The sequence below is a fragment of the Mytilus trossulus genome, chromosome 3, assembly GCF_036588685.1.
Source record: "Mytilus trossulus isolate FHL-02 chromosome 3, PNRI_Mtr1.1.1.hap1, whole genome shotgun sequence".
Classification (NCBI taxonomy): Eukaryota; Metazoa; Mollusca; class Bivalvia; order Mytilida; family Mytilidae; genus Mytilus; species Mytilus trossulus.
The window spans coordinates 77,982,026-78,004,020 of record NC_086375.1 but is presented as its reverse complement, the minus strand read 5'-3'; the positions used below and the strand labels follow the sequence as shown (position 1 = coordinate 78,004,020).

The 21,995-nt window shown below is 30.7% G+C and overlaps 2 protein-coding genes across 6 annotated transcripts in view; one reads left to right on the top strand and one right to left on the bottom strand.

The window, feature by feature from the left end:
- Nucleotides 1-1,296: 1,296 nt before the first annotated feature.
- Nucleotides 1,297-20,433, bottom strand: LOC134712499 (uncharacterized). 2 transcript variants are annotated; one of them, XM_063574118.1, is made up of 13 exons: nucleotides 20,378-20,433; nucleotides 14,359-14,412; nucleotides 12,699-12,805; nucleotides 12,077-12,250; nucleotides 10,398-10,509; nucleotides 9,799-9,882; nucleotides 8,400-8,437; nucleotides 7,664-7,705; nucleotides 7,120-7,306; nucleotides 5,286-5,358; nucleotides 4,614-4,662; nucleotides 4,111-4,201; nucleotides 1,297-3,544 (listed from the first exon to the last, which is right to left on the bottom strand). In XM_063574118.1, exons 1-13 carry the CDS (start codon nucleotides 20,381-20,383, stop codon nucleotides 3,380-3,382), a joined length of 1,182 nt encoding a protein of 393 aa, XP_063430188.1. In that variant the 5' UTR covers nucleotides 20,384-20,433; the 3' UTR covers nucleotides 1,297-3,379. The 2 variants fall into 2 exon arrangements, with proteins under 2 accessions (XP_063430188.1, XP_063430187.1); XM_063574117.1 differs by lacking the exon at nucleotides 20,378-20,433 and adding an exon at nucleotides 16,876-16,986 and having other exon boundaries at nucleotides 1,299-3,544.
- The window catches only part of LOC134712498 (myosin-VIIa-like), a 62,715-nt gene continuing 60,934 nt past the window's right edge, over nucleotides 20,215-21,995 (top strand). For 3 of the 4 annotated variants that reach the window (XM_063574114.1, XM_063574113.1, XM_063574108.1), the window contains exon 1: nucleotides 20,369-20,571. The gene's annotated coding sequence lies outside the window, so the exon portion shown is untranslated. Of the gene's footprint in view, nucleotides 20,280-20,368; nucleotides 20,572-21,995 lie in introns of those variants that run through there. The other variant, XM_063574109.1, reaches the window with a different exon arrangement.

The following is a 21,995-nucleotide window of genomic DNA, read 5'->3' as shown; positions in this document are numbered from 1 at the left end:
ACAATCGGACTGAAGGAATGCCAATGTTAGCCCAGTCTTTAAGAAAGGCGAGAGATATAGAGCGAGAAATGCCGGCCAACATCTAGGACTTGTATATGCTACTAACTCATAGAACACATAATCACAAGCCATATCATAAACCATGCAGGTCACCACCAAATTATCTACCCTTTACAGCATGGGTTTTTCCTCTAAACGATCTTGCAAAACCCAACTTATTAAGGGTTATCTTAGAATAAGGTGACAATTAACGATGTAAACTGGACATTGATTTCAATGACTTAAACAAATTTGAAGATACAATGTATATCTTTTTCAAGAGATACGAAAAAAATCTACAATTGGACAAGAGCATCATCATCCATAGAAGATTACAAGAATGAAAAAGATGCTGTAAAATATAAGCAGGGACTGGGGCCGAAAAAATGATAATAAACAGCTGTGCCATGAGTGAATGATATACCAGTCGCTTTTTCAAAGAATAAAGTTCAATAAAGGCAGGTGATCTTACGAATTGATTCAAGCGTTTTTTTGTTATTTTTTTGACATTTGGAAGATGGACAGATGGAGGGATGGACAACGGTTTACCATAATACGTCCTATAAACAGTCATATAGAAACTGTTGAATTATGTTATATTCCGACCAACATCTGATCTCACAACATAAATAATGCATATTAGTAATTAAGGGTCTTAATTAGTGTATCATAAGCCTATCTAGGCTGAATATTTGTCTTTTTTGAATTGTATTATTGTGCAATGTATATTATATAATCTGTATAAAAATCTGTAGACAAGTAAGTGACACTTTAATCAAATAAATTATTATTTTATTATTAATAATGTGATGTACCAAAAATAAGTTATTTTGTAATTTGTGTATAAATATAACAACCAGTTCTATGTGAAATGTGTACTGATTTGACTAGTTACAAGATTTGAAATTGATAAGGTCAATTAGAACCCTTTATGAACCTTCTCCTATTTTCAAAATGACAGTGTAAAGTATTTAAATGAATAAAGAATTAGTTTATTATAAATGTTTTAAAGCAAATCATACAAAGGAGGAATCAATTTGAAATATTGCACCTTAACTATGTTTGCAACTTTGTCCTTCTCCTAGTTGTCTTTTGCATTGTAAGATTTACCAACTATTTACATGCATACATTTATAATGTAAATTTAAATGATGATATAAGTCGCTGCTAAATATTAATATTAAAAATGTTATAGCTCTGACTGAATAAATAAGATCATTATGTTTTGCATTTTTTAATCAATATTTAATTTGGTATTATCTTAAATATACACAGTGTGAAAAAAGGATATTGCACAATTAGATTGGTGATATTAAGAGCATATAACAAACAAACACAAATGTATAATAAATATCTTTAGTTGTAAAGCGAATAAGAATACCAACATCACATCTAGATATAAAAAATGTTATCAACTATATGGTTCCAACTTGTAAGATGTGTTCAAAAATAAATATCCATATCCCATAATAAACCATTCATATTGCTATTGGCCATGAACATAGACCTAAAAAAACCCAATCAATTTAAAAAAAATAAAGCTGCATGATGGTGTTAGGTATTGAATATTCAGTGAAGATGTAGTTAATATCAAATTATATATTTCGGATGAGTGATGGAATGTTGGTGACTTTTCCTGAGAAGATGAATGCTGATGGATCATTATACAAATATATATCTAAATACCTCAAAGCATGCACAAATAAAATATAGAAAAAAAGTTTAACTGGGCGTCTCCAGCATCAACATAAAATATAAACAATTATAAATAAATTTTGTACCAACTTGTTAGGTAGTAACTTGCAAGGGGTATGTCAAAGTGTATTGGGTCTAACAGCTTTAAGCCATAAACAAATTCTATCAAGACTAAACTATAAATCTCCTAGGAGTCCCCTGTATTTTAAAGTACAATGATAGGCATTGTTGTCTCTGAGTTAACCCTTGTTTTAAAATAAATAAAACAAATAATAAGTTAGCCACTCAGCAGGCTGGTATTATATAGGATGCTGAACAAAACCTCTTTTATTCTTACACAAATAAAACAAATACCCTCAATCAAAATTCTTAAATAAGAGTATCATTAGAACTATTTATTTTGAATTGCATATATTTCTCAGACTATATAGTAATTTAGAAACCTGAATCACAATTATATTCCAGTCATATAAAGACAGATTTCTTAAGTGAATATCTGTAAAAAGAAATATCATATTAAATGTTAAATCATTCCAAGTATTTGTGAGCTATCAAGCAGTTTCCTGGTGATATTTTTACCTATGTGTAAACAAGGATCCTGGTGTTATCATATACCTATATGTATACAAGGATATGACTTGAAAGTGCAAGGTAAATAAAGAAATAGTGAACAAGTCAGATCTTGAATAATAAAAGCACAGTGTTCATTGCTAAGCTTGTGCATTATTAACAGAACTTTTTTCTATAAGTCAAAATATCACAAGACACTTGAGCAAACATTTTCAATCAAAAGCCAGTCATTTATTTTATAAAAATATATTTAGACCAGGTGTACTAATTACCCGTCATTTATGATCACATTACAATAATATCTTCTCTTAATGATTAAAAAGTATTTTATAAAAGATTCAGTGTATATATATCACAGTATGTTTGAGTAATAAATAAAAACATATAAGGGGGACCTCAATAGAAGTTGACAATACAAATAACCTGAATGATATTTAAAAATACAAATACATAATAGTGCAATATTTTTCAGAGAAAGTATAACATACTGTAAACCAACTTATTTTCGCGGATACTTTATTTCGCGTTTTACCCTTTCTTGACCACTTTGTGGCTATTTAATTTCGCGATTATCTGATTAAATTGATGAAGTTTATTAAGGAAAGATCAAAGATTGACATATTCGCGTTTTTTTTCTACTCGCGAAAATCGCGAAAATAAGTTGGTTTACAGTATTTTTTAAAAAACATGTTGTTGATTACAAAATTACTGACTCCTAAAATTGCAAACACAGAAAATATTGAATCTTTTCCGAATTATTTTTTTATTGAATTGATGTGTGAAAAGGATCATATATGTCAGCCTTCTTGTTTCATAAATTTAACATGTCATGCATGACACTTTGATTTCATAATAATGTCTAATTCGGCTGTTTAATATATATGTTTTATGAAATTAAATATAAAAGAAATATGTAAATTTTAAATCGTTCTATTTAGTAGAACTTAAAAAAATGTCAGGAAAATGGTTTTAAAGATAAACAAACAGATGAAAATATAGACAAACAGTCAGACACAGTGAATGCAATATAAAGTTGGTTATAAAATGAAAACATCAAATCAAAAGGTCAATATATTTAGGTATGATGAAGATGGAAGTTAGCTGAATCTTTATCTGCTACTACTTTGATGATTTTCTGTGGACGTTGAGCTTTAGCCTGTATGTATCCATTGAGGTCAACACCTAGGTCATGTAAGTTTGTGTAGTACTTCAGTGTCTGAGCATCTTGTAACTTCTTACCCTGTCGATAAAATTATACCTTAATGAATTTAATAAAATAAATTTACAAAGACTGTTAGACAAGACAGAATACTTTAAAGTAAAGACAAAGACAAATGATGCATAATATCTCTTAATAAAGATTATACTTTGTACTAGACAGAGAAACAAATTAACCAACCCTTTCTGTCTGTTTCTTGACAACAAAATACAAATTATAAATTATAAACACAAAAAATGATTGAATCCAATTTAAGTTTCAGCTGATAAAGAAGTCTCAACCGATATTAAGAAACAAGAATGTGTCTGGATGCCCCATCTGCACTATCATTTTCTATGTTCAGTGGACAGTGAAAATGGGATAAAATATTTAATTTGGCATTAAAATAAGAAAGATCATATCATAGGGTACATGTTTACTAAGTTTCAATTATTTGTTGGAACATAAAAGGAATAAATAATCAAATAAGTTATATAATTCCTTAGTTTTAGTACATTTGTGTATCAGTAAAAACATGAAAGACAATTTGATCTAAGAATGTGCCAAAAAATATATTTTATCAAGTTAGAGTTTCTGCCAGGTATTACCTCTAATGATGCTGTATTCTCCTGAATCCAGACATCTCTAACATTCTGTTCTTGTTTAAGTTCCATCATCAGTTTATGTCTTACTCTATCTCTGTAAAAGATAGATAAGCAATAAATACACGAAGGCAAATTTACATATGAATAAAAGGAGATAGGATAAATTGTCAATGAGAATGCAACCTACAAATACAACTGGTCACCAAAAAAAATATCTAGGGGTCATTTTCTAGTCTTAAACAGTTGACAAGTGTCTATTCTAAATATTTTACAAGGCATTTTTGTTTTCTAGACTGTGATGCACAAATAGAAACAGGTGATATGCATTAACATTGATAGAGAAATAAACCAATCAGCACCAAGTAATAAAACAAAATGTAAACAAGATTTCACTACATGCTTTCAGATTTGTTGTGTGATAACATTATTTTGAAAAATAAAATTAAATAAGTTTCTATAGTATAAGTTTGGTTTGATACTTTATAAATTGATATTGTCCAACTTACTTTTCCAACTCTTGTTTGTGTGATAAATTTTCTTCTTCCAATTTGTGTTCTGAAAATATATGTTTATTCATCTAGTTATATCCAAATATATGCTGAACACAATATTTATGTAACATTCTCCATTAAAAAATGTGAGTTTGTAATGATTCAGAAGATGTATGTAGCCTGCTGTCTACAAATAAAATAAGCATACATGGTTAGACCTTGGTTTGGAATTGGAAACACAAAAAATCACTTGAAAATAGTAAACGCAAATCTGCCAAGTTTTTTTCAAGAACTTGGAAAGCAACCTTGCTATCCCAATTTAGTGAAATGGATACAACTTGTGTACAAGTTAAACAGATAGATTTACTAAGTATTCTGCAAAGGCGCAGTGTATTGCAAAACAGCAAGAAATCTTTAATTGAATATAAATTCAATTCATATAAACAGTTAAATTAAATTCATAATTGACATGACCAAAGACTAACACTGTATATTATTCTAAAGTCTAAAATGAATTCAACAGTGACTCTGCACATTTGCATAATTAAATTTAATGAATTGGGTTGGGCTATAATCCCTATAAAACATTGTATATGGACAAATGGCCCATACATTATATGACTTAGTCATATAAACAACTACTGTAAGAACTTTAATTTTCTTGAGCTACCAAAGTTTTTTTCTCACCTAGTTGTATTCTGTCTTTTTCATTCTTCAGTTTCATGTCAGTCATTTCTTGTTCTTGTTCTTCTTTTTCATACTGTCAAATAATAATGTCCATTATAAAACGGTTGAAGGTGATTAAAATAGAAAAGTATGCATGTTTTGCATTTTGTTAGACACAAAGAGAAAGGGAACTTTACAAAAATTTACTGATAAGCATAAAAGAAAAATTCAAGAAATAATTTAAGCCATTGTTATGGATAATATAAAATTGAAAAAAGATATCTATTTTTAGTCTTTTTTTCTTACTTGAAATTGAAAATGAGAAGTACAAATAGTATTGATACATTATTTATTATTGCTTTGCCTGTACTTGTATTATGACTATTCATTATACAGGTTCTAGTATTTTGATCATAGATTTTTCATAGTCTCTGTTAACAAAATTCATAAATTATTTTGTTGAATTAGGTCAATTAGATGTCTCTTTGACATACCAATATCATCTTGCATTCATTAGAAATGGATAAGGGGTTGTTTGGTACATTATTTGGTAAAAAACATAAAAAATCAAACCACTATAAGCATGTTTCAAATAAGATTTCAATACATAAATGTTAAATATGTTAGATATTGCTCGCCTTTTTGTAAATTTTATTATGCAAATGTTGAAATCAAAATAACAATACTTTAACATCTTACACAAGTTATGGAAATATTCAAAGTCAATGAACCATGACTGAGTTACATGGCTAAACAATCTCCATGTAAATGAGATGTGCCAATGCTTATACAACTACATACCAAATACCTTCATGACCATTGACTTATCATAAGTTGTTTCCAAATCTAAATACAAACATTAACTAGTAAGCTATAGAAAAGTTTCAAAGTCAATAAGAGGGGGTGGGCTATATAATCTCCATGGAAAAGATACTTGCAAATGCCAATAAATTTGCATACCAAATATCATTGACTTAACATTAGCAGTTCATCTTAAACTGATCTAATCACAAACTAATACATGTAAACTAAGATAAATTTCAAAGTCATTAGACTGTGACTGAGGGGTGAGGCCAAATATACTCCATGGAAATGAGATGTGCCAATGCTTATACAACTGAATACCAATTAGCATTGGCCTACCACTAGTGGTTCCCTTTGAATTGACCTAATCACAAACTAATACATGATAGCTCAGAAATTTTTTGAAGTCAATAGACCATGACTTAGCGGGCAGAGCCAATTATTTCCATGGAAATGAGATATGCCTATGCTTACACAACTACATACCAAATATCATTGATCTACCACTTGTGGTGGTTCCCCATAAACTGACCTAATCACAAACTAATACATGTAAAATAAACAAAAGTTTCAAAGTAAATAGACCATGAGTAAGAGGGCAGAGCTAAATTATCTCTATGAAAATGAGGTATGCCAATGCTTAGACAACTGCATACCCAATATCAAACTAATACATGTAAAATAAGCAAAAGTTTCGAAGTCAATAGACCATGACTGAGGGGACAGGGCCATATAATCTCCATGGAAAGGAGATGTGCTAATGCTTATACAACTGCATACCTAATATGATTGACCTACCACTTGTGGTTCAGAATAAACTAGACCTTATTTCAAACTAATACATTGTTGACCCCACTGCCACTGCCACCTCTGCTGACAGCATACCTTTGTCTCTGTTTTTGACTCTGTCAAAGCAAGACAAAAATCATACATATTGTAGGGCTTTCTACAGGTCTTACTGCTCAACATCTGGTAAATATTTGCCTTCAACTTCACCATTTTACATTTTTTTTACTTCATTAGATAAATGTATTCATGTTTTTATACTTACAGCGATTTTCAGATTAGTCCTGGTTTTGACTGCACCATCATGAAGTTTCTGTAACTTGTCATGTGTATGGAATCCTCTATAGACAACTTTAGAGATCTCATATCCAATCTGTTTACTACGGTCTAATAACTGTGGGTAGTTAGATAGATCATTTAACGCTGAAGACTTTTCCATGAATTCTATATACCTAAAAATCATATCACAAATACATAAATTTTTCCATTATCTTAAAAAAGTATTAAGACATTCACTGATTCAGAGATAAATCAGCGTTTTAAATATTAAATGTATTACCATTCTAATAATGTAATTATTTTAGAGAAGAATTCTACATTAAAAATAAGAAATAATGCATTCATGAGTTTGCTTAACATTATATGTTACATACAAGACAACATTGCATACCACTATAATTCACAAAAATATTTTATATTCGTTGCAGCACTATTCAGAAACCACAAACTTCCTCTCGTGAAGAAGTGCAATGATTGAGTTGTTATTTTATAATATTTTGTCATTTTTAATCCACTTAGTTTTTACTTACGTGTATTTAGAAGCATAAGCTATAATATCTGCACAGACGCAGCTGCAATGAAAAAAAAATATGTATTAGAATTTTCATAATGTAGACATAAACTTGTGCAGTTTATTACAACTTTGACCATCAACAAGAATGTGTCTAAAGTACATGGATGCTCCACTCGCATTATCATTTTCTATGTTAAGTGAACTATGAAATTGGGGTTAAAATAAGAAGGATCCTATCATATGGAACATGTCTACTAAGTTTCATGTTAATTGAACTTCCAACTTCATCAATAACAACCTTGACCAAAACTTTAACCGGAATTAGCGGGTACTATCATTTTCTATGTTCATTGCAGTCTAAAATTGGGGTCAAAACTCTTTTTGGGCACACACTGTAATTTGAAGCAGTACAGACACTTAAACTGAAAAACATACCAGTAATGCATAACAAAGAGGAGTTAACTAAGAATATTTCAAAGATGATTGTATATACAGTAATCAAATGTTCTTGACAATGTACAATACAGAGCATATATTATTTTAGAAACAGTCCTTAAAATGTACCAACAATAGAAGGTGCTCATTCAAGTGACCATGAATTTAAATATTCAACAAACTATAAATTACCTGTAGACTGGTATACAGACTTTGGCAAAACAAGAAAACACAATTGTTCATCAATCCTTTATTTTAATAAAACTTTTATAAAATTTCAAAGACAGCTGTTTATCATGATCATGATTAATACTTACTTTATAAAATCAGAAAATGGATCTTTGGTGGCATTTAGCTGAAAAATAACATATGGTCAGTTAAATGTAGAATATTTTTACATGTATACATGTTTGTCACATCTTTAACAAACTGGTCAATCTAGATTGTTCTTTCACAAACAATATGTCAATCCAAAATCTCAGAAAAAACATTACCTTTAACCTGACCTAATAACAAACTTTGTATGTAATTGAAGTAAAACAACAACAGTCAATGAATCTTAGGGTTAATAGTATAAAAATCTTCATACAAATGTCATTCCAGGGTTTCCCCTGGGTCAATTATTTTTTTCGCCACCTCTTTCGCCAAAACAATAATTTTTTCGCCACTTTATTATTTTTTTCGCCAAGTCACACAAATGTATTTTTCTTTTAAATTTTTTCTTTTTTTCCAGACCCCCCCCCTAAATAAGAAGTGTTTTTTACAACAAAACGAAGCATCTTATTATTAGGAATTGATCCCTCTTGTAAGGTGTAATCATTACATTGAAGGGTTACTCGCATGCCAACCTTTTGCATAGATCTCTTCATAACGACAGTTTTCTTTTCTAGACCATCGTAAATAAGTAAAACTATATGCTTGAAACACATGTCTCTCTGAAACGACTTTGAAGTAACCACTCAAATAGATGATCTATATGAAAGTTAAATGATATAGTTTTAAATCAGAGACTTTTCTCGGTTTTGAACATTTTCCGTCATAACAACAATTTTCTTTTCTGGACTTTCATTAAAAGAAGAAGAGGAAGCGTAAAAACTTTGCTTCAAACACGTGCGTCGTAAAGTGGTTAATAAATCCTTTTTGTGACATGTAACAGAAGCCATTTAACTATATCATTTTGTCATATCATACAATCAACACCTTTATTAATTAATCCTTTGATGACGATAGCTATGAATGCAATCAGCTGATTATTGATTTCTGTCAAAATCTTAACGAGTTCAAGGTGAATTCCGAGTATTGTCTGATAGGTAAAGTCAGAGAAACCCGAAAAAAGTAAATAAACAAGATGGCTGAAAATAAATCGTTATATATATTTCTTTCGCCAAATTCTTTCGCCAATGACGAATTTTAATCGCCACAATTATTATTTTTTCGCAAATTGCGAAAATGGCGACCGCCAGCGGAAACCCTGTCATTCTCCTGTACAGAAGGATCTACCAAACTTAAATACAGAATCAAAATGTTACTCTGTCATTATAATAGGCATAAAAATATCAACCCAATGAATTGTAGAGAGACAATACTTTAACAGGTAAGTGCAGTATTCATAAAATTTTCTATTCCAAATGGTCATATGTTTATAAAAGCACTGATTGGCAATAAGACAAAATTGGTATGTTCACAATGTTCTCCCCAGTTTTAAATTATATTTACCATTGTATCAATATCTTTTAGTTCATAAAACAACATTAACTTGACTCTGATAGCTGCATCATCTGCTGTTCTCACTTCATCAACCTGTTAAATAACAAACCAATATTAGTTCATAAATATTAATAATCAAACACTGTTCTGAAAAGAGTGGAATTTTGGCAATATACATTATTTTCTTTTTTAACAAAAATAAATATAGAAAAGGTTACCAAAATCATTTACTGACAATCTACAGCTATGCTTGTTTTTTTTGCTGCTTTTTTATCCTTATACATGTACATTCTAATTTACAACTAGATGTAACAGAACATCATGAATGGCCATGCTTGCAATAAAAGCTTGAAAGCCTTTAATGGGAATGGAAAATTCAGAATGAAAGTCGGTATACTGTTATTTTCATGAAATTTTAAAAGGTCATACTTAAAATCAGCTCAATATGTGAAGGGTGTAGAAAAAAATCTGTATAACTGTGTGTGACAAAATGACGGATAAGGGTAAAACTATAAAGCCCAGACATCTTTGTTACTGGGCCATAAAAATTCACAATTTCAATTTTGTATACAAACAATTGATAAAAAGATGTTTTTGTTGTTACTCACATTGTAATAAAACTGATCTGGAATAATTTTCAGTCTTGAGAATCTGTTACTGTTTGGTATCATACTAGTTTTGTTGTCTGGATCTATACCATGCCAGCAAAATTCATGTAGCCTGGAAAATAAGGATCAATTATATTATCAAGATTGCTACAGGATAGCAAATGCCCCTTTACCTTACACTGTATCTTTTCGAAATTGCTTTTATTTCAAAGGGGAATAATTTCCATAAATATAAATAGTCCACAATAATTAACTTGTTTTTTTGTGATATTATTGATGCAAATTTGTTTAATTGGTGACATAAATTCTATAAAATCCATTAAGGAATGAACTTGCAAATGAGATTACAATGCTGAATTTCCAAATAATTCAAAGTACTTATCCCCACAGAAATAATCAATCAACTCTAATTTTTGTACTCCAAAATACTGCTAACACCTTTGGCCTGAACAAAACAGCATTGAGTACTGTAGGTTTGACAGCAATAAAATGTGCAATGCTAATTTCCATATAAATTTTTAAATTTCTAAATGGCATAAAAAAAGAAAATCGTTCAGTCTTGATTTACCCACTTGGACAAAATATTGCTAAGCCTAATCTTCAAAGAAGTTTTTAATGGACTAATTTCAAATACAGAAAATGTGAAAATAGACTCACATGAAAAATAATATATTTTATGGATGTCCCTCTCTCACTTTCATTTTATATATTTAGGTGACCATGAAATCAGGGTCTCAAGTCTAATTTGGCTTTAAAATTAGAAAGATCATATCATAAGGAACATGAGTACTACGTTTTAAGTAGATTGGACTTCAACTTCATCAAAAACTACCTTGACCAAAAACTTTAACCTGAAGTGGGACAGACAGACAAAGAAACAGAAGGACTTACTAATGGACACTCAGACCAAAAAACCTAGGTGGGGCATAAAAATGTAAGACCCTATTTGACACTGATTATAATGCAGTGACCACCTTGTTAAAAGATGTACCTTTTATCCAGTACTTACATTAGTTTTATCTTTGCTATTTTCAAGGATAATTTTCATTGTTTTTTAATTCAATTCTGAAGACATGTATACCCCAACTTATTTCTAAGATTTGCAATTTCCATGCTAAATAGGGACATAACTCTAAAAAGGTATATGATTTACAACCCAGATTTGTACTCTCTCTGCATAATCATGTGAGTAATGTGGTTCTTATCACTTTTTATGATTTTCATAAAATTGGGATGAGGAAAACTTAAGTTAAAGTGCAGAAATAAAACTCCAAGTTAAAAAGGGGCAAAACTGTAATGACTCACTGCCAAAATTCAAACTCTGTGCAACTTGGTCTTTATCATGTTGTATGAGTTTCATAAAATATGAACAAGGCAAACTTAAGTTAAAATGTGGAAACGAAAAATGCAAATTTGCAATATTCCAAGTAATAAAGGGCATAACTCAAGAGCAATAAGTGACCCACTACCAAAAGTCAAGCTCTGTTCGCTAGTTTTGGTTCTTAGCATTGTGTATGAGTGTTATAAAATTTGAATGAGAAAAAGTTAAGTTCGAGAACAAAAACAAAAATGAAACCAACCAACATGGAGGGAAAGATTAATGGAAGAAACAGTCAAGGGTATAACACTTAATGCTCCTGTTTCCTAAGGCAGGGGAATTAAAAAAATAATGTGTTTACCATTCGCCTGCTTTTGGCATAAATAAGGTTGGTCCAAACTGTACATATCTAGTGACTTTGTTGGTCTCCTTATCTTGTTTATACACAACTAAAGCCTCATTTGCATCAAGTGATTCCATTGGATAGGCCTTCACAAACTTGTGGTGAAGTGGATTCTCATATATAACACATGGCCTGCAAATGTATGGTTACTGTCAGTACATGTTCAATGAATGTCAGGCAAAATATAAACAAAAAATTTAAAACAAATCAAAATCTTATCACAAAAGGATTTTTTTCACAGTGATATTATTTATAGAGCTGGTAAAACGATATAGGATTCATATAAATATAGGGGTTATTTAAATCAAGTTATTCCTAAAGATTATCACTATAGAATTTCAAGGCTAATCAAAAGAAAATGTCCCAGATACAGGTACATCTGTTCTGCAGTATACAAATATATAAATGAGTGCTGATCACAAAATTAGGCAGATTTTGTGGAGAAAAAAAACTTACAATCAACCAGTAACAACATCATAAAACATGAAGATATTATTATTACTTAACATGCATGGTAGTTTTAATTTGAACTATCAGATAAATTACTAGAACATATAGAATTACATGTATGACTCCTTACCCTTTCAAATGTTCCACTTGACCATCATTGTACCTTACAATTGCATAGGAGTTCTGGTTCACTGCATTCCTCTTTAGTATCTGAAATCTTTCTCTCCATAAAAATAACTGCAAAATATATTGGCCAATAAGTAAATAAATAAAATGTTAAAAATTTCATTTATTTTCACTGTAAATCATAACATGGAAGATTGTTATTTTCAATTTTCAACCTTACAACAATGCAAATTAAATCTTTTAAAATGCATTGAAAAGGAATTTTGTTTTATCAACAAATATATTGTTTATTGCATTTTTTTTTTATATTACAAGTATTATATGTATATAAATACATGCATTTTAAAACTAACAGAGATGCATCTCAAACTTTCAGTTTCTGGGGAATCATAAACCATTGTTTTGTTTTTTGCTTGTTTATATGGAATTCTATCTCACATTACAACACTTGAATGCATCAAATAATGAGCTAACCAACTTTCAACAAATAATTTTTTGTGAGTGTTTTCTATGGGTTGGTTAGGTTTTGTGAGTGTTTTCTATGGGTTGGTTAGGTTTTGTGAGTGTTTTCTATGGGTTGGTTAGGTTTTGTGAGTGTTTGCTATGGGTTGATTTATTTTTATGAGTGTTTTATATGGGTTGATTTAGTTTTGTGCATGATATCTATGGGTTGGTTAAGTTTTGTGAGTGTTTTCTATGGGTTGGTTAGGTTTTGTTAGTGTTTTCTATGGGTTAGTTTTGTGAGTGTTTTCTATGGGTTGATTAAGTTTTGTGAGTGTTTTCTATGGGTTGATTTATTTTTATGAGTGTTTTATATGGGTTGATTTAGTTTTGTGAGTGATATCTACGGGTTGGTTAAGTTTTGTTAGTGTTTTCTATGGGTTAGTTTTGTGAGTGTTTGCTATGGGTTGATTAATTTTTATGAGTGTTTTATATGGGTTGATTTAGTTTTGAGAGTGATATATATGGGTTGGTTAAGTTTTGTGAGTGTTTCCTATGGGTTGATTTAGTTTTGTTAGTGTTTTCTATGGGTTAGTTTTGTGAGTGTTTTCTATGGGTTGATTAAGTTTTGTGAGTGTTTTCTATGGGTTGATTTAGTTTTGTTAGTGTTTTCTATGGGTTAGTTTTGTGAGTGTTTTCTATGGGTTGATTAAGTTTTGTGAGTGTTTTCTATGGGTTGGTTAAGTTTTGTCAGTGATTTCTATGGGTTCAGCAGGGACTAAACTTGGGAATTTCAAACTGGGAGCCCAGACCAGATATTTCATAATTATTTTCTATATGTTCAACTTAACTTTATCTGAAAGTGTAGCTCCCTTTAAGTTTTTCCCTGCGGTTGGTTAAGTTTTGTGAGTGTTTTCTATGGGTTGGTTAAGTTTTGTAAGATTTACTTACTTTGATGTTATTTGTCATGCTTCATACCACATTTTTTTATTTTTTTATTTCTATTGGTTGACACAGTAGAAATTTTGGTAAAATATTGTCACTCTATTGGTTAGATCTGACATTAACTAGGATTTCTCACTTTAAAAATATGACACATGCTGCTATGCTGTTTTTAAACTAAAAAAAACCACAATAATTTACATAACCACCTAATTTTAAGACCATAATGATTTAAAATCTCCCCAACCCAAATATATCAAATTAATATTAATGCAGCTTACCCTTTTAGGTCCCTCTTCAATCCTGGCTTCCCCTTCATGGTTATAAACTAATGCCTAGAAAAAGATTTAAAAAAATCCTGTACAACTCTGCCCACAACAATCATTGTAAAGATATTTTATCCTCAATCTTTCTATACTGTTTCCTCTTTTTTTTCAAATAGAGTGCAGAAATATTTTTTTATTTCCAAATTTCAAATTATAAAGGGAAATAACTCTAAAACAGTAAGTAACTCACTGCTCAGTTTTACAACTCTGTCTGCCAGCTTTTGTTCCTAGCATTGTTTATGAGTTTTATAACATTTTCATGGGGCAAACTTAATTCAGGTGTAGAAACAGAAATATTTGCAATTTTCAAAGATAAATATATAAGCATATATAACTATAGAACAGTAAATGACTCGCTACCAAATTTCGAACTCTGTCAGAGAGTTTTGGTTTTTAGTATTTTGTATGAGTTTTATAAAATAAAACTTGGATAACATCTGATGAGAAAAACTTTAAAGAATGTCTTATTGGTTTTTATTCCATAACAAATTAAGTTCTAAAATTATACAGCTTTTTCAAACCAGTTGAACCCATCATAAACCCTGTTTTAACAGTGTACAATTTTCAAAGGGTACATGTACATTGTAAAAAGACCCATTGGTGGCCTGCAGCTGTTATCTGCACTTTGTTCAGGTTGTTGTCTTTTTGACACATTCCTCATTTCCATTCTCAATTTTATTAATCTATTGTAAACACTCTTAAGCTTACTTATATGTGAAAATTAAGAAATAATTCCTTCATGTCATGCTCTATGCTCATTTTAACATGGGAAGGCATTATATTTGTCGATATTTTACACTGAGTGTTAGCCAGGTGTAAAATGTGGTCAAATATAATGCCTACCAATGTTAAAATGAGCATAGAGCATGACATGAAGGAATTATTTCAAATCTATTAAGACAAATATAGCATTTTTACAGGTCGAAGCGAATGAAAATACCGTAAAAATGTTTGGCTTTTCCCGTTTCCTCCCCAATGAGTCTGTGCATTACATTTCATATTTGATAAATTATAACACATCGAGCAGGGTAAATATATGTTCTTTTATAAAAATATATAATAAAAGTTAATGTTAGCTACTTAAATGTATATATTTTAAAGGATAACAATGGAAATAATGTTAATGTACACAGTAAGTTGGTGCGCATGTGTCAAACATATTTTGTGCTCATTAAAACACAGCTTTGTTTATAAAGGGTAATAAGGACGTCATATTAGAGTACTCATTTGGAGCAGATGTTATCTGAGTCAGCCTGATTATGTAACAAAATGTAAGTTTTAAATGAGACAAATCAAAGTTTAATAGAGTGTGGAATCCAAAATGGGACATACAAAAGGATGGAAAAAGACCATCAAGCATCAAAATTTGCTAACTACTACTCAATGACAATGATTATAATTTCCTTTCACTTTTATGGCATTTTTTCACCTAATACACCACTTTGAATGGTGTGTATTGTAAAGTATTTCAACCTATGAGGGGGGATAGGACCTTTATCAGGACTCCGGGATCGGGTAATTTTAAGCGCGGGATTCCGGGATTGACCCTTTCGGAATCCGGGAATCTTTTTTTTCGAATTTCAGGACGTCGGGATTTACTTTATTAAAATTCGGGACATCAGGATTTTGTTTTTTTAAGTCCAGGAATCCGGGATCAGGACCCCTCCTATCCCCCCTCACCTATGGTTATAATAAACCAATTAAAAACAGAAATCTATTCATCAATGAGTTAATTTTTTAAGGTTCAACATGACAAATGGACAAATATGGGCGAATTTCTATATCAAAAATGACTCTGTGTGCAGACATACCTGTGCAGTTTGGAAAGTTTCAAGGCCTAGCATCCACTAGATATATAAAAGTTACATGTATTTTGCATATCAGAAAGATAAAATCTTTTTTGGATATTGATGGGCATTTTTTTTCCTTTAATGCATTAAGTGTGAAAATTGACTAAGTTGTGGAACAACTTTGAGATGCTCCCTCAGGTAAAAAACTGGTTTGTATTGTTTTGATTGTCCTTAATTAACTTGGACAGTAGGTATCTTCACAACTACAGGTGACATAAAGAGTTTGTCTAAGCATGCTGAGTGGTCAATATCAAAGTAATTCAGGATTTCAGCTTTCTTAAACACAAATTGCATTTAACTTTTATATATCTAGTGGATGCTAGGCCTTAAAACTTTCCAAACAGCACAGGTATATGTCTGTACATAGAGTAAATTTTGAGGTGAAACTACGGCCATATAATATTATTATTATTTTGTCCATTTGTTATGATGAACCTTAAACAAATCTACACCTTGGCAAAAGCTTGGAGATTTGATGATTTTAAGTAAGTTTAAGCCCATTTCAGACACCCCCCCAAAAAAAAATGTTTATCAACTTAATTAAATAGATCATTATTTAACTAAAAATTATAATTTCAATAAAATGTTTTGCGTGGATAAAAATTTAAAACTGCGAGCTCACCTGCTCTCCAACATCTAATGTTTCCCATCCAACAGTCATTGTATAAGTGGTTGTTTCACTTTAGACGATTTATATTAAATAACTTGTTTACTGTATACATGAAAATATTTGTTTATTATTAGTTCTGATCGTCTTGTTTGAGTTGAAATCGCATTCTTCCGGTCACGATTTGTTTACAATTACAAATTTTTGATTATCTCCCTTATTGCGTGGGAAAAAGTGGTATCGGGTCCGTTCGCCCTATTTACTTGTTCGCCATGAGTTAGTTCGCCCATATAGTCCGTTCGCTCTGGTTTCGTTCTCCCATAGATGTAATAGTACCCATCTATAGTAAACCCATCTATAGTATTACATCATATGGTTCTCCTTTATACTTAACCAAATATTAAGGGCATTAAAGTTTAATTAATTTAAGTTATTCAGATATTTATAATGTAAATATGACTTGATTATGAAAAATCATTAAATAGTAAGCCAAACCAGGAACATATATTGTTAGATATACTGTTCCCAGGCCAAACGTTGAGGGTTTGTTCAACTTGATGACAAAATAATTCTCACTGATTGCTGTAATACTTGTCGTTGATGGATTAATAATAAAAAATAGCTTTTTTGTTGACAAAACTAGTCAGCTTGGAATTAACATTACAATCACGGAAAATGAGACTCAAGAAAAATTAGTGTTACCAAAAAAATAATGGGAGAGAGCAAAATTCATGGGCATGAATCTTGCCAGTGACTGTTGAATTAGTTTAAACAATATTTTATATTCAAAAGAGCACAAAATACACTACAATATATTAATACAGGGATTCGGAAACAAGATAAACATATATAAATCCGTCTCCCTAAAAAAAATGACAAAATTAGTATAAGAAACTCGTATAATATAATTTTTTATTCTTTTTTAACATGTTTATTCTGTGGTTTGCCCGTTACTCAGAAGTTAGTTTGATCGAAAAATGTGATCAACTCGTTTTTTCATAATTATAGTCATGTAGCTGAGAAATATGTAAATGTTTCGAAAATAAGGTTACATCAAATAAAGTTTCAACATCTTAATCGACATCGACATAAAAATAATTGTTATTGAACAAATCTCCCTGTTTCTAAAATAAATCTTTGTACAACTTTAAAAATATTTTCGTTATCCTCATCACTGATAAGTTAACTACCTGATAATAATGTTTGTATATTATATATATTGGTAGTGTAGAAATCGTTTGTGTCCTGATGAGTCTATAATTATGACATTCTAGCAAATAGTGTTTGCTGCTCTCAACTTGCCCACATATACAGAGGCTGGAAAAAACAATATCTTTTCTAGAAGAAGGTGTTCATTTAAGCTACTACCTGGCGTATTTGGCCTTTTCTTCAACCAGCATTATAATATGTAGGGACTTTCTTAGTATCTCGATTTATATAGTTTTTTAGTGTAAATTTTGAAGGTTCGCATTTAACATCTTGTGGAAGCCAGTTCCAATCACTGTTGAATTAGTTCCCAAACGAGCTTTGTAATCATCGAGGTAAAATTAAAGAACAAATTGAGTATACTGACACCATTAGAAATTCGAGTCACTGCAAAAGAACTGCTTTATATATATTTTTTACGATAAAAAAGGGACATGCATGTCCCCATTCGTTTGATGTGTTTGCCGATTTTGCCTTTGTTATAGAATTACTAATTTTGAATTTTCCTTGGAGTCTTGTATTTTTGTTATTTTACCAAACTTAATCTACGCCTCATAGTCATATTTACAATATTTTAAAAGTCCCGAATTGGTTTTTTTTAAAGTTCAAATAACTCCTCCGAGAATAACTCTTGTTATGGAACGAATCCAAAGAAAGATTAAATCAGTGTGTTTTTGATACAGTCAGTATAGAAAGACCACATTCTCTTTGGGTAAGGACACCTTTTACGTTTGTAATTTTAATATTTCAACTAATATCGTGCATTTGATTTGTACTTGTTGTTCTTGAAAAGTTTTGAATTACACTGAAATCGTTGCAAAATTATTATGATATAAAATTGCAAAGAAAAAGAAAGTCGGTGGTCTAGTTATTAAATTATTTCAATGACTATCCTTGACTATGTTGCACGATGTATGATCAATATATAAATCATATATTAGTGACCCATTTACGATTAAAAAAAATAATGAAGAAAAAGAAATAATTAACTAAACAGGTGTCAAGTCATTGATAATATAAAAAAAGAAGATGTGGTATGATTGCCAATGAGACAACTATCCACAAAAGACCAAAATGACACAGACATTAACAACTATAGGTCACCATACAGCCTTCACATGAATTATTCAATATAAAACTATGTAAATCCTTCAATGGCTTTCGATGATAGTCCGCCTGTATGGTCAAACGATTTTCAACGGTTTTCAACAACAAGTGAAACCATTGGTACTAAAATATTGGCGGGAACAGTAAAGGTTCCAATGGTATATTTGAAAATAAGTTATATATATAAAAAAATACAGTCTACTGCCTCTTTAAAGATCAAAGGGTTTTCAATGCAACAATGACACTCCAACTGCACAAATTCGATTACATGTTTTTTAACTGTCCTATCAAATTAAACAATATTGCATTATACATGTATATGGTTCCGAGATATGAGGCTGTTTTTCTCCAAATTAATTTGTAAATGTAGAAAAATGTATAACTAAATAGACTGATTCGCTTGTCTCAGAAAAACTACTCACTATATTTAAAAAAAATATAGATAAGGTGTAAGAGCTGAATTCCCAAGACTGAAGTGACGAATACAGAGGATAATAAGATAATCTTCCTATATGGTATTCATAGTGAAATATTGGTGTCATACTAATTTATATACTAGTAGTTTTAAAACAGGACTAACTTTGTGCTATATGTCTAATACAAATCTTTCTATATGGTATTCATAGTGAAATATTGGTGTCATATTCATATACTAGTAGTTTTAAAACAGGACCAACTTTGTGCTATATGTCTAATACAAACGGCAAAGGAAAATACAAACTCTATTTCATCAAATAAAATATGGATATATTATTGGATAAATAAAATGGATTTCGGTTGATATGAATCACAAAGAATTCATATGATAAGCTGAAAAATAAGATAATAAAGATCAATAAAATACAAGTCTTTAATTTTTTTATTGATTAGTCAGGTATGATTTTAAATAACACAAAAAAAACCATATCTGCAATGACAGTATTTAGAGGTTCTATATAGAGTAGACTGTCCCTGATATTTGACATTTTTTTTATCATGATTTTATTTTACTCAGTAAACACAAAATTAACTTTTGAGTTAATTCCCTTTGAACGATATCAAATATAATAGGCTTCCGGTTTTTCGTTGCATGACGTCATGGCAACTTTACAGGTGATTTTATGCAGGTAAAAAGAATATAAAGTAATCATTACAAGATGAAAACCCTATTTAACCTATTCATAACAAAATGCAAAAAACCTAAGACTTAGAAAATTAACATTACGTGCATTATATTTGGGAAACACCACCAGGTGAGAGAAAACAAAACCCTGTGACGTCACCCGGTTTAGAACTTCGACAGGTTTTCTCAATGTGAATGGGTGTGCCGAATGTGTAACTCTTGTTCAATGAAAATGTGAAAAAGATTTAAGGTTAATTACTTCAACCATTAATTAAAAGCGAATTATAGATTAACCGGTAAGTTGAAATTAACATAAAACACGTGTCTAATCAACAGGTAAAGGATGCTGTTTTAATTATTGTCATATTTGACAGATGAGTCGGCCATGACATGCATACATGTATTGATCAGTTCTTAAATAAGTGTGTGGTAAAAAATGTTTACAAACAAACATAAACAAAAAGTATTGATTTTTTTATACTAAATTATGTAGCCTAAACTCAATAAATGTAAAAAAGAAGATGTGGTATGATTGCCAATGAGACAACTATCCACAAAAGTCCAAAATCAGAGGTGGATTTAGGTTGGTTATAAAGGAAATTATTGAAGCGTGACTGGAGCGGGCCCCTCTTAGGTCAGTCAGTGGGCCCCACTTATGTAAATTTCTGGATCCGCCACTGAAAATGACACAAACATTAACAATTATAGATCACTGTACGGCCTTCAACAATGAGCAAAGCCCATACCGCATATAGTCAGCTATAAAAGGCCCCGATAAGACTCAAGCGAGATAACTAACAGCCTTATTTATGTAAAAGAATGAACGAAAAACAAATATGTAACAGATAAACAAACTACAACCACTGAATTACAGGCTCCTGACTTGGGACAGGCACATACATAAATAATGTGGCGGGGTAGAATGGAAGAAGAGGTACTATTGTTTGGCACAAAATCCTAAGCAAATGTACAGTATTTTAATTGCTGTTCTTCATCTGAAAGTCACAGTGAAGCCTTTATTATATACATTGTATATATATATATAGCAATCGCCAATGGCAGTCAGCAGGGTTAAAGGACATCAGTTGTTCGACCTGTTAGTCAAATGCGTTTTGTTTAATTATACTTTTTCACTTATGTAGGTAAATTGTCAAAAAGGTAATTAATTTATACATGTATTCCAGAGTTAAAAGGTGTTAGTATACAATGGAGCATAAAATTGAAAATGAAAATGGGGAATTGTCAAAAGAGACCACATCCAGACCAAAGAGTAGAAAACAGCACAAGGCTGCCAATAGGTCATCAACACAGCTTGAAAATCCCACACCCAGAGCAGGCTTCAACTGTCCCCTAAATAAAATGAAAACGAACATCACAACAAACTCTAAAACATTTACATGAGTAAAGTTAAGGAAACATACAAGACTAGCAAATGCCAGAGGCTCCTAACTTGGGACAGGTGCAAAAATGCAGATTAATCCTCACTTATTTTAATGCTAACTCATAGACAAGTAAATTTTGGCTCAAAATGGTCCAAATATCTTGCTCTTTCACTAAATGTTTCACAACTGCAAATTTGTTGGTTAGTTGAAGTAAACAATGAAATCTTAAGCACTATTTTGTGTCAGTCTTTAGATATAGGAAGATGTAGTGTGAGTACCAATGAGACAACTCTCCATCCAAATAACAATTTATAAAAATAAACCATTATAGTTCAATG